An 11,106-nucleotide genomic window follows, 5' to 3' on the forward strand; every position below is an offset into this window, starting at 1 on the left:
CAAACACTCTACTATCTACTATCACCCCAGTGCCAAAGAAAGCCTCCATCAAGGAGCTGGATGACTACAGACCGGTTTCTCTGACATCCAGTTATGAAAACCTTGGAAAGGCTAGTGCTGGCCCACCTGAAAACCGTCACAGACCCACAGTTAGTAGATCCCCTGGCAATTTGCCTACCCAGCAAATAGATCAGCAGATGCTGCTGTTAATATGGCTCTGCACTACATCCTACAACATCTTGAATCTCCAAGGACCTATGCAAGGGTCCTTTGTGTAGACTTCAGCTCGGCATTCTTTACCGTCCTTCCAGATATTCTTCTAACTAAACTGATTCAGCCAGCCGTGCCTGACCACCCTTGTAAGTGGATCGTAAGTTTTCTAACAGACAGGAAGCAGCAGGTGAAACTAGGCAAAATCACATCAGATACCTGTACAATTCGCACAGGGCACCCCCAGGGCTGTGTGCTCTCTTCACTTCTCTTCTCTCTCTATACCAACGGCTGCGTCTCAAAGGATCCCCCTGTTAAAGTACTGAAGTTTGCAGATGATACAACAGTGATTGGCCTCATTCGAGACAGTGACAAATCTGCATACAGACGGGAGGTTGAACAACTATAGCCTTGTGGTGCGGTGAACTGAAGACAAGTTTACTAAATCATCTATCTTCATACTAATCCTTAAAACACATTTTTAAGACAGTAGTGAAAAGCCCGATGCCCTCCAGATTCATTGGACTTTAACTTCCACTATCTACAGTTTGCAGGATAGAATGGGAAGCTATGGAAATTAAATTCCACCGATCTAGATGGCACCATGTCAGGGGAAGCTGGTATGGGCCTCTCCAGCAACACTGGGAGATAAAGCAGATTCCCCTGGTCCTAAAATACCATCGTGCTGATGCAATGCCTTTTTTCTGCCTTGGAAAATTTGCCAAGAGCCAAGGTGGAAAAGGATCCTGAACTACATATTGGGGCTGCATGAAGCTTCAATGCAATCAACTGGCCTATCTGATCCAGAGGGATCATTCAGACCTCTTGAGTCCATTCCTCCTTTTGGAAAAGACTTTGGAGGCATCTCGATTTTACTTCCATCCTATACCGGAAAATCAAATCCAAGATTCTAAATTGAGCTGAATTGTTCAGTTGGATCAACAGTTCTAACCAGAGTTTATTTACTTATTAGATTTACAACCTGAGCATACAGGTCATCCCCAACTAACCCTTCAGAGTTACAACGGCAGTGAAATAAGCCTGTCCTTATACTTACAAATGCCTCAGAATCCCCAGTCGCATATCAACAATTGGATGTTTGGCAATTGGCATGTATTTAAGACAGTTGCAGAATCCCTGGCTGAGGTGATCACCATTTGGGACTTTCCCACTGGCTTCTGACAAGCAAAATCACCGGTGGGGGGGGAAGAGCTGGATTCGCTTAACGGCCCTTTGATTCACTTAGCCAAGGGGTGTCAAACTGCCGGCCCACGGGCTGGATGCGTCATGCGGAAGCCGTACCCACCCCATTGCAATGGGGGCATTGCAATGGCAAAATCATCCCGATACGTTGTGCGATGTCACATGATGTCGCGAGTTTGACATGTCTGACTTAACCCATGCAGTGATTCGCTTACCAACCATGCAAAAAAAGTTGAGCAGGAGTCACCTATCAACCACCATGCTTAGCAACAGAAATTCTGTTCCAGTTGTTGCCAATGTGCTGTAAGTGCATTGTACAACCTAAGGCAGTGTATGCAATGCTCCCACCTTCTGTCAGGAGAGCGGGACTGGGCCAAACGTATTCAGCCAGCTTTAGTACCTAAGGGAGGACTAGAATTTGCAGACTCGCTGCTTAAAGCCCAGCATCTTAATCACTAGACCAGGGGTCCTCAACCTTGGTAACTTTATGACTAATAATAATAATAAAGTTGGAAGGGACCTTGGAGGTCATCTAGTCCAACCCCCTACTCAGGCAGGAAAGCCTATACCATTTCAGACAAATGGCTGTCCAGTCTCTTCTTAAAAACTTCCGGTGTTGGAGCATTCACCACTTCTGGAGGCAGGTTGTTCCACTGGTTAATTGTTCTAACTGTGAGGAAGTTTCTCCTTAGTTCTACGTTGCTTCTCTCCTTGACAGAATTCTGGGAGTTGAAGTCCACAAGTCATAAAAGGGCCAAGTTTGAAGACCCCTGCACCAGAGTATACCAAGTGACTACCAGCTCCTTTACCTCCAGTAGTTAAAACTCTGGAAAGTCGACGTACGGTAGCTTCTATATCAGGGGTCTTCAAACTTGACCCTTTTATGACTTGTGGACTTCAACTCCCAGAATTCCTCAGCCAGCATGCCTGGATGAGGAATTCTGGGAGTTGAAGTCCACAAGTCATAAAAGGGCCAAGTTTGAAGACCCCTGTTCTATATCCTTCTTCCCTGAAAATAAGCATCAAATTGAATGAAGTCAGGGAATGATCTTTTTAATAAAGTATCTTTTACTACCAGTCTCTAAAATACATTTTGAAGTATACGGATAGTCCTTGACTTACAACCGTTCGTTTAGTGGCTGTTCAAAGTTACAACAGCACTGGAAAAAATGACTAGTGACCATTTTTCACACATGCATCTATTGCAGCATCCCCAGGGTCACATGGTCAAAATCCAGCCACCTTGGCAACTGACTCATATTTTTGACGGTTGGAGTTTCCAGGGTTTTACTGATAAGCAAAGTCTACGGACAAGTGAGATTCACTTAATAACCGGGTTATTAAACAGCTGCAGTGATTCACTTAACAACTGGGGCAAGAAAGGTCATAAAATGGGGCAAGGCTAACTTAACAAATGTCTCACTTACAAACATAAAATTTGAAGTCAATTGTGATCGTAAGATGAGGACTAACTACTGGACTAGTCAGTCTGCAAAAAGTAACATATCATGATTTTTCCCAAAAGTTCCACATATCCCTAGTTGTAGCTTCACTACAAACCTGAAAGAAATGTGATTCTATTCCACATTTACCAGGGATTCTCAAACTGTGATTCAAGGCTGGGGTGTCTGAAGCAACTTAGATTGAGGGAAGCGTGGCTTTAAAATAAAAAAAGTCTACCCAGATTTGGCTATGCACAGCGGGAGCACTGTCAACCCCACTTCAGGCATTGTTTACACAAACCAAAATAGACAACCGCAATGCCACAAAGTTTTAGAATGCTTGTGATAGCGAGATTACAATGACATTATTAAAAGTGATGTATTTATTTCTTGCTCCATGCTAATCCCAATGAAGCCAGGCATTTTACTCCTGAAGGGATGGTACACACATTCAATTTAGGAAGTTGTAATACTGTAAAGATTCAGAGTCTGACATACGTTACTCTTAACTCTCCTGCCTTCCATGTACCTTACATAACATCTCCCATCCTCCCCAGCAAGACTGGTTAGTAGCAACAGGAAATTCTGGGTACTGTAACCAACACTTTGGGGAAGGCATCCGGCCACAGCCGATTCCAAACCATTCTTGGCTTGAGAATAGTTTATTGCATGAGGCATAATCAGTTACCTTTACAACATGTAAAGTACCAACAGCCAAGTGCACACACAACACTTTAATCCGTGTAACCAAACCCATCGTATATAATGCAGAAGTACAAAACATGGACCCCATTAATCTTAAGGTACCCCAATACTATTGTTTGTGCTTGAAATGCAAGACACATTTACACAATTTGCTGAGCAGCTGAAAACTTTCAAAAGCAAGAGTTGTTAAGAATGGCCTAGTTCACCCATTACACTAAGCTGAAAACCACATTTGGAAACCACAAGGGATAGCGTCTTTTGCTTCACTTTCACCATGATTTGCTTTCTAAGGCACCACTGGCCAAGGCTCACAAATAGCACTCTAAGCCAGGGGTGTCCAACCTTGGCAACTTTAAGACTTGTGGACTTCAATTTCCAGAATTGAGGAATTCTGGGAATTGAAGTCCACAAGTCTTAAAGTTTGCCAAGGTTGGAGACCTCTGCTTTAAGCCATAAATAAGTTTATAAATCTAAACTGGTAAAGTTCTCACAATAGGCTACAACCACCAGAGTGGCCATTACATACCACACTGAGGCAAAACCAAGCAGCTAGTATTATGACCTAAAGTAGCAATGCATGACTCCCACAGACACCATCCCAATTGGCCTCTGGTGAAGACAATCACAAAGTCTTCTGCAAATTTCTCACAAATCTCTCAAAACCGCCCACCACCCCCATATACCAATTCCACTAAGAGCCTAAAAACCGTAGGTTGAACTACTGACAATTAACCCGAAGGTGCTTTTCTGAAGAACTGAAGAAGATTCTTGGATGAGAAGTGAAACATTTTCAAAAGGGAAAAAAAACCCCAAAAAAGTCCAGTTGCCTTCTGGAAAAGCACCTTTGGGGCAACCATATTAACCTGGATGGTTGAGAATTTCCATAGACAATTAAAACAACAATTAAAAATCCTCTTCTGAGAAAGTTTCAGAAAGCACATGTGCTCATCTTTTCCTCACCAGCTTGGAAATGCTGGGGGCAGAGTTTCTTTAAAGGAAATCTGAAGGACGCTGGTTCCGTTTATTTCAGAGGCGATAAAAAGAAATACTCCTACAACACCAGTCGCTGCTCGGGCAAACAAAGAGGAAGAAAGAAAAACCCCAGTGCTCGCGCCCAGCTCCTGTCCTGTGTCTCCCGTTTTACCTCTCCCCACTTTAAGTCACAATTGCTTTCCATCCCAATTACTTTCTGTTAGATTTACTCACACTCCCCTTATAATGAGAGTTGCAAAGCCCCTTTTGCTCTACTACTGGGGGGACGGGGAGAGGAGGAGAAGCAGCCCCCCCACCGCCTCAGCTGCTCTTGTCTTAACAGGAACCTTTGCCCATCTGCATACCCCTTTCAGACCCGTGTCACAGCCCTGATGCAAGTTGGGCAGAGAAGCATCTTTGATATTTCTCCAGCAAGCCTGCAAGGAACCACGGTGCCCTCCTTCCATTGACCTTTCAAACATCTATTTCTTCCTCCATCCGGAAAGAGCCTCCAAAGGTGAGTCAGTCTCTTGTCTTCTCACTTAACCACTTTGGTTCTCTCCTTGAAAACTACGGTCCACCATGTGCTTGCTGAAGTTCTGGAAGCAACATTCTCAGGGCTTCCCAATCTGATGGTCCCCAAAACTTTCAGAGAATTCCCGATGGGGATGTCAATTTCAGTGAAAGTGGTGCCCTCACTTACGAGGCTGTACATTGATTAGGCGGATCCCTATAACACACTAAACTCAAAACGCTGCACAGGCTGCTAACTAAGACAGGGTTCGGAGCTACAGCTGGCCGGGTTCATCCTCCGAGTTAAGGGATCCCACAATAAATTTCATTCTAGCTTGGAGCCTCCGTTGGGTTCTGTTGAATGCCAAGTCCATTTGGCTTAGGACCCTGGTCCTCATAACCTATGGCAGATGGGAGGCAAGAAGGGACCTGGCAAGGGTCACCCAGAGCCAGGGGTGGCCGTGGTGTCCTGTGCAAAGATGGTGGTGAAGAGATGCCACATTCTGGTGGGATTTGTGAAGCGAGTCACAACTCCTTGGGATTTCCCCCTCAAGAACGGGGGGGGGGGGGGAGATTCTATTTCATTCCACTACCCAGAAGGAGCAATGAGTAACAAGGTGTCCTGCTTAAGGGTTGTGTACTCACACACACATACCAGCCAAGACTTATTCTCCTCATCCAAGCTTGTCCCCAGTCTGCTCTATGGTTGCCTGAGTTGCACCCCGCTTCCCAAAAACAGCTGCGGCCCCATAAATCCTGTCTCCTTGCATACCCGGTACTCAGAGGCATCGCTACACATTACTCTTCCCCCCCACACAAATCTGATGTTTCAAGAGTCTCTTCTCCCAAAGGCAAACGGTGAGCCCCCCCTCTCACTTCCCCCAGCCTTTCCACAGAGCTAAAACGACTCCCCCCACCCACATTTCTGATTCCTGCTCCCTCCCCATCTTTTCCGATTCATCTCAATGTCTCCCCACTTTCCCCGCTGCCCCAAATTTTGTCTCTGCACAGCACTTGTTTATTCAGCCCATCGTCCTTCCGGCGAGTCCCCCTGTTATCCACAATCTCAGCCAGTCTCAAACCCCCCCCCCCGCTTTCTCTCAGAGGGCTTCCCCCCTCAAATTCAAGTTCAGAGTTTTCGAGAGAGCAGCCCCCCCCCCGGGCTTCTAACAAGCCCCTCGGCCCCAGAGCATCTTCCCCCCTCCCGGCACTCTGTAAGCCCCCCTGGCAAGGTTCAGGTGGCCTCCCCTTCCTCTTGGCAAGCCTCCCCTAACCCTCCAGCCCCTTCCCTCCTCGGCTCGCCGAAAGCCCCTCCCCCGCCCGACCCGCTAGAACTTAGGAGGCTCCCCCTCCAAACCTGGGCCCCCTCCTGACGCCCAGCTCAGGCCTCGCCTCGCCTCCAGCCCCCCTCCCCAGCCTTGCACTGGCTCCCCCCAGCCCCGAAAACTCTTTCACCCACCCCCACCCCGCCGATTTCGCCTCCATTGTTCTTCGACCCACCGGGCGCCCTCCGCAACCCTGGCCCGCGCCCCTCGCGCCCCCCACCCCCAGCCTCCTCCCGGATTCCAAAGCCCGGAGACCCCCCTGGCCTGCCCTTTGCAAAATCCCGGCGTTGCTCTTGCTCCTTCCGAGAGCCCCCCCACCTCGGCCCCCCCATCTTTGCACGGGCTCCCGAAGCGCCCCTGAGCGATTGCATCCCCCTCCCCACCCCGCCGCCGCCTGCCGCTGCACGCTCCCCCTCTGCGCTGGCCGGCCCTTCCCGGGCTCCTTGCGGGGTACCTGCTCCCGAGGGACCCGCTTCCATCCCATCCACGCGGGCGGCGCCCCGCCGGACCGGGGAGAGGGCAGGGGGCGCGCGGCGGAGGGGCGAAGCGCCGCGTCCAAGCGCGCACCGGGACTCGGGCGCCGCGGCAGCCGCAGCCTCTGCTCGGGACCAGCCCGGGATGCCGGGATTGCGCCTGCGCAGCAGCCCGTCCAACCAGCGCCGCCGCAGGCTGGGAAAGGAGGGAGGGGCGGGGAGGAGGAGGAGGAGGCGAGAAGAGCAGCCAAGAGGTAGGAAACGAGGGGAAGTCTCGAAAGAGCCGACACTTCCGAGGCCAGCGGGAGGCTCCTGTCGCCGAGGGCGCCAGGAAAGCATGCGGGGCACGACGTGCAGAGGACCGGGAGAGGATGTCGCCAGCCTCCTTTCTGTCCTTTGGGGAGGGAGCAGCCTCGGGCAAAAAATTGGGGAATCGGAAGCCGTGGTGAGGCGAAGAAATTTTGGGTCTGGTTAGTAAGGAAAAGAAGAAATAGGGGAGACGTGATAGCCGTGTTCCAGTATCTGAGGGACTGCCATAAGGCAGAGGGGGGCAGGTTGTTCACCAGAGCACCAGAGGGAAGGATGAGAAACGAGAGTTGGAAACTGACCAAAGAGAGAAGCAACCTGGAATTAAGGAGAAACTTCCCGACAGTGAGGACAATTAACCGGTGGAACGGCTTGCCACCAGAAATTGTGGGCGCTCCATCACTAGAGATTTTTAAGAAGAGACTAGACCAGGGGGTAGGCAACCTCGGCTCTTTTATGACTCGTGGACTTCAACTCCCAGAATTCCTGAGCCAGCTATGCTGGCTCAGGAATTCTGGGAGTTGAAGTCCACGAGTCATAAAAGAGCCGAGGTTGCCGACCCCTGGACTAGACATTCACCTGTCTGAGATGATATAGGTTCTGCTGCTCGAGCAGGGGGCTGGACTAGAAGACCTCCAAGGTCCCTTCCAGCTCTATTCCATTCCATTCCAAATGAGCTTACCCAAACGTTTTTTCTGACCTCAGCCACTGCAGCTCCCAGAATTCCTGGAGAATTCGCAAGGTGATTGGGGAATTCTGGGAGATGTGTCTACCCATCTTAAGGTTGCCGAAGTTGAAAAAAACGCTCTCTTGGGCTATGCAGCGCTTCAAATTTGACTCTGGGAAGGAATTTTGGGGTGGGTTTGAAAAACATGGGTTCGCACCAAGAGGATTCATCTTCCTTTCTGCTCCCTTCTGTTCTCCGAAACAGACATTGCTTCCCCTCTCGTCAGTCCGTATTGTGTCTCAGTCCATATTGTGTCTCGTTTTTAATTTTCTCACCTGTCTTCCTGGTTGAGGATTGCATCAGCTCCCTCTTACTTATTCTTTACCCTTTTGCCCTTAACAATTCATGATTTGTTTTGCAATTCCTTCCTTCCAAACCAATTATTTTTCAAACTTGGCAACTTTAAGATGGCTGGATTTCAAGATTTCCCCAACCAGCATGTGGACCAACTTCACAATGAGCTGAAGTCCACCCATCTTAAAGTTGCCAAGCTTGAGAAACACTATTCTAAAAGCTGACACTGACTTCTAATAAATAATCAGTCAACCAGGCATCTAGAGATTGTTTTGAAGCTAAAGAGATTGTTCTCTGGACATCCCAATAATGTAGAGTTTCATACAGTGCTGTGTTCATACAATTTAGGATATAGACATTTTTCTACTTATAGTCACAACTGGGACCAGAATTTCCCTTGCTAAGCTTGTTGATGTGAGTCATGTCCATTTTTTGCTCTGGATGTTAAATGAATCACTACAATTGTTATGCAAACCATATTTGTTAAGCAAATCTGGCTTCCCCCTATGGCAGGCTTCTTCAAACTTGGCCCTTTTGACTTGTGGACTTCAACTCCCAGAATTCCTCAGCCAACTCATAAAAGGGCCAAGTTTGAAGAGCCCTGCCCTATGGTTGTGCTTGTCGAAAGCCAAGGGAGAAGGCGATTGATTGCATGACCCCAGGACACTGCAACCATTGTAAATACATGCTGGTTGCCAAAAGCCCAAATTTAGATCAACTGACCACGGGGATGCTGCAGTAGTCAAAAGTCCAAGGGCATAAATCACTTTTTTAAAACCCGTTGCAACTTCAAATGGTCACTAAGCAAAGGGTCGTGAGAATACCTGTAGGCAGATAATACTTAAAGGATGACCCAGGAGGTGATCAAAAAGGAAGTGTTAACCTCTACAGCTTCATTCAACCCTAGGTAGTAAAGGCATTTTTCCCCCATTTTCTACATCTCTAATTTTAGTGAGTTCTTTGGTCCTTTCAAAGCACAAGAGGGTGGCGGGTAATCCATTTCAATTTATTCTGATCCAGTGACCTTATTTCAAAACACCTAGTTTCAAACTCTAATCCTTCACCTTTTTTGCTTTGTTGGGCCCCACTACAGTCCTACTAGTGGTTTTGCCCCACACTGCAGGAATCCTTAACAGCTGCAAGAGAGATCTGGTTATTTCACCACTGAGGCAACCAGATTCCCTGGACTTCCTCCTTCTTCCCCGCCCGCCCCCCATTCCTGTTGCCAACAAAGGAATCCATCGCTGGCACCCCTTAATGAAGATCTGAGGGAATGACAAGGAAGTCACCCCAGCTTCTCCTGTACTGTACAGTACCAGGCATTTCTTGGAGCGAGTTTCCACGTTGGAAACATTGCTGGCACGTAAGTTTGTTTGTTAATCACATATGTTCTGCTGCCCACCTCTCAGTGACTCTGGGCTAGCTTTAATCAGGCAGCTGATTTAGACTGTTGACGGAACATTTGTTTTTTGGTCATCTCTATGCACTAGGGAGCTTGCGACATCAGGAAAGCAACATGGAGGAAATCATAAAATCTATCTGTAGAATCAATATGAGAAACAAAGATGTTAGCCCCTACAACTAAGCCCATAGATGCTGTAAAAAAAAAAGTACAAAGTCTCTCTTGAACAGGACAAGGCTGGTCATCTTCATCATGTTGGGACACACCTCAACTCAAGAGATAAGGTCTTCCATTTTTTTTCATACAAGCCATCACACTTTTACATTTCTCATATCTCAAAGAAAAATAAGAGGGGGGGAAAAGACAAAACAGAGAAAACATTTCTTTTAGATAAACCATCCCAACATTTTTATAGTTCTCATGTCAAAAAACCAAACACAAAAGAAAGAAGGCGGTGTACTATATTACTTGAGGGGTTCAGCCCTCTTAAACTAATCTTAAATACTTAAGTGTAACTAATTTTGAGAAAATCTTAACCAGTAAGTATGTTTTGAATATTGTGGGAAAAACAAATTTAAATAAGAATGTAAAACAGGATTTATGACAAGGCAATCAAGATGATCAATGAAATAAGCTTTATATTGATGGTTATTATTTGCAGAAACATGAGAAAAATGTCTATATTTAATTGTCATTTATTTAAATAAAAACTGTATTATGTTAAGGTTGGCAAGAAAGAATATTATTGGAAATCTAGTAAAGCTATTATATGGACTATAAAATTATAGAAATTGTTAAGTTTTTTAAACACTAACCCAGACAACACAATGTTTAAATATTAAGCTGAATATTAAAAATCAGTAAAACATATTTTAAAAGAGAGATAAGTTCTTCCAGAGGGAGAGGGTTACCGTGACTTGTTGGGTGCCCAGAGGGTTTTTCAGTAGGGGGAAGAGAAAAAAAAAGTCAAGTGGCCACTGACACCCTGCTCTGTTCTATATGCTTTAAGTCACATTTAAAAACAACAGGACTTTGAACATGCATCAACGCTGCCATCCTGACTTTTTGTAATCTTTGAATTAATTTTACATAGCGTAAGTGCCAAAAATGGGTAGGTAACACCAACAGGTGTAGTCACAAATAAATCTTGGCTGGAAAAAAAAACAGGTTTGGGTGAGAATGTGGTACTATATATAATTTTGCATTGGGTAAAGGAGGATTTCATTTTGTGTGCTATCAAGCTACTGCAATTTCTCATTATGATTAGTTTAAAACTTAACATTGGTATTACTAGGAGGAGGGGCAAAAGAATCTTTTTAAAGCACATTTAAAAGATCATGGTACCCCGTCCCTTCCCCATCAGACTGGTTGTTGATTTCTGTTGATATTATTATATATTTTAATTCTTACTCATTTTTATCTGCAATTCTAAGGTTTTTCTTGGCCTTATCTTGCCTAAGGTAAATTTTCTCCTCTAGAGATGTAATATGTGAATGTAAAATATAATACAAATAAATTTATTTTCCAGTTGAAT

General features: G+C 46.2%; 1 protein-coding gene across 2 annotated transcripts in view; it reads right to left on the bottom strand.

The window, feature by feature from the left end:
- The window catches only part of LOC310644584 (protein argonaute-1), a 62,912-nt gene extending 55,958 nt beyond the window's left edge, over positions 1-6,954 (bottom strand). For both annotated transcript variants that reach the window (XM_083369740.1, XM_083369741.1), the window contains exon 1: positions 6,825-6,954. In XM_083369740.1, the coding sequence (XP_083225866.1) occupies positions 6,825-6,849 (25 nt within the window). In that variant the 5' untranslated portion in view covers positions 6,850-6,954. The remainder of the gene's footprint in view (positions 1-6,824) is intronic.
- Positions 6,955-11,106: the final 4,152 nt, after the last annotated feature.

This window comes from Vipera ursinii (genome assembly GCF_947247035.1).
Source record: "Vipera ursinii genome assembly, chromosome: 9".
NCBI lineage: Eukaryota > Metazoa > Chordata > Lepidosauria > Squamata > Viperidae > Vipera > Vipera ursinii.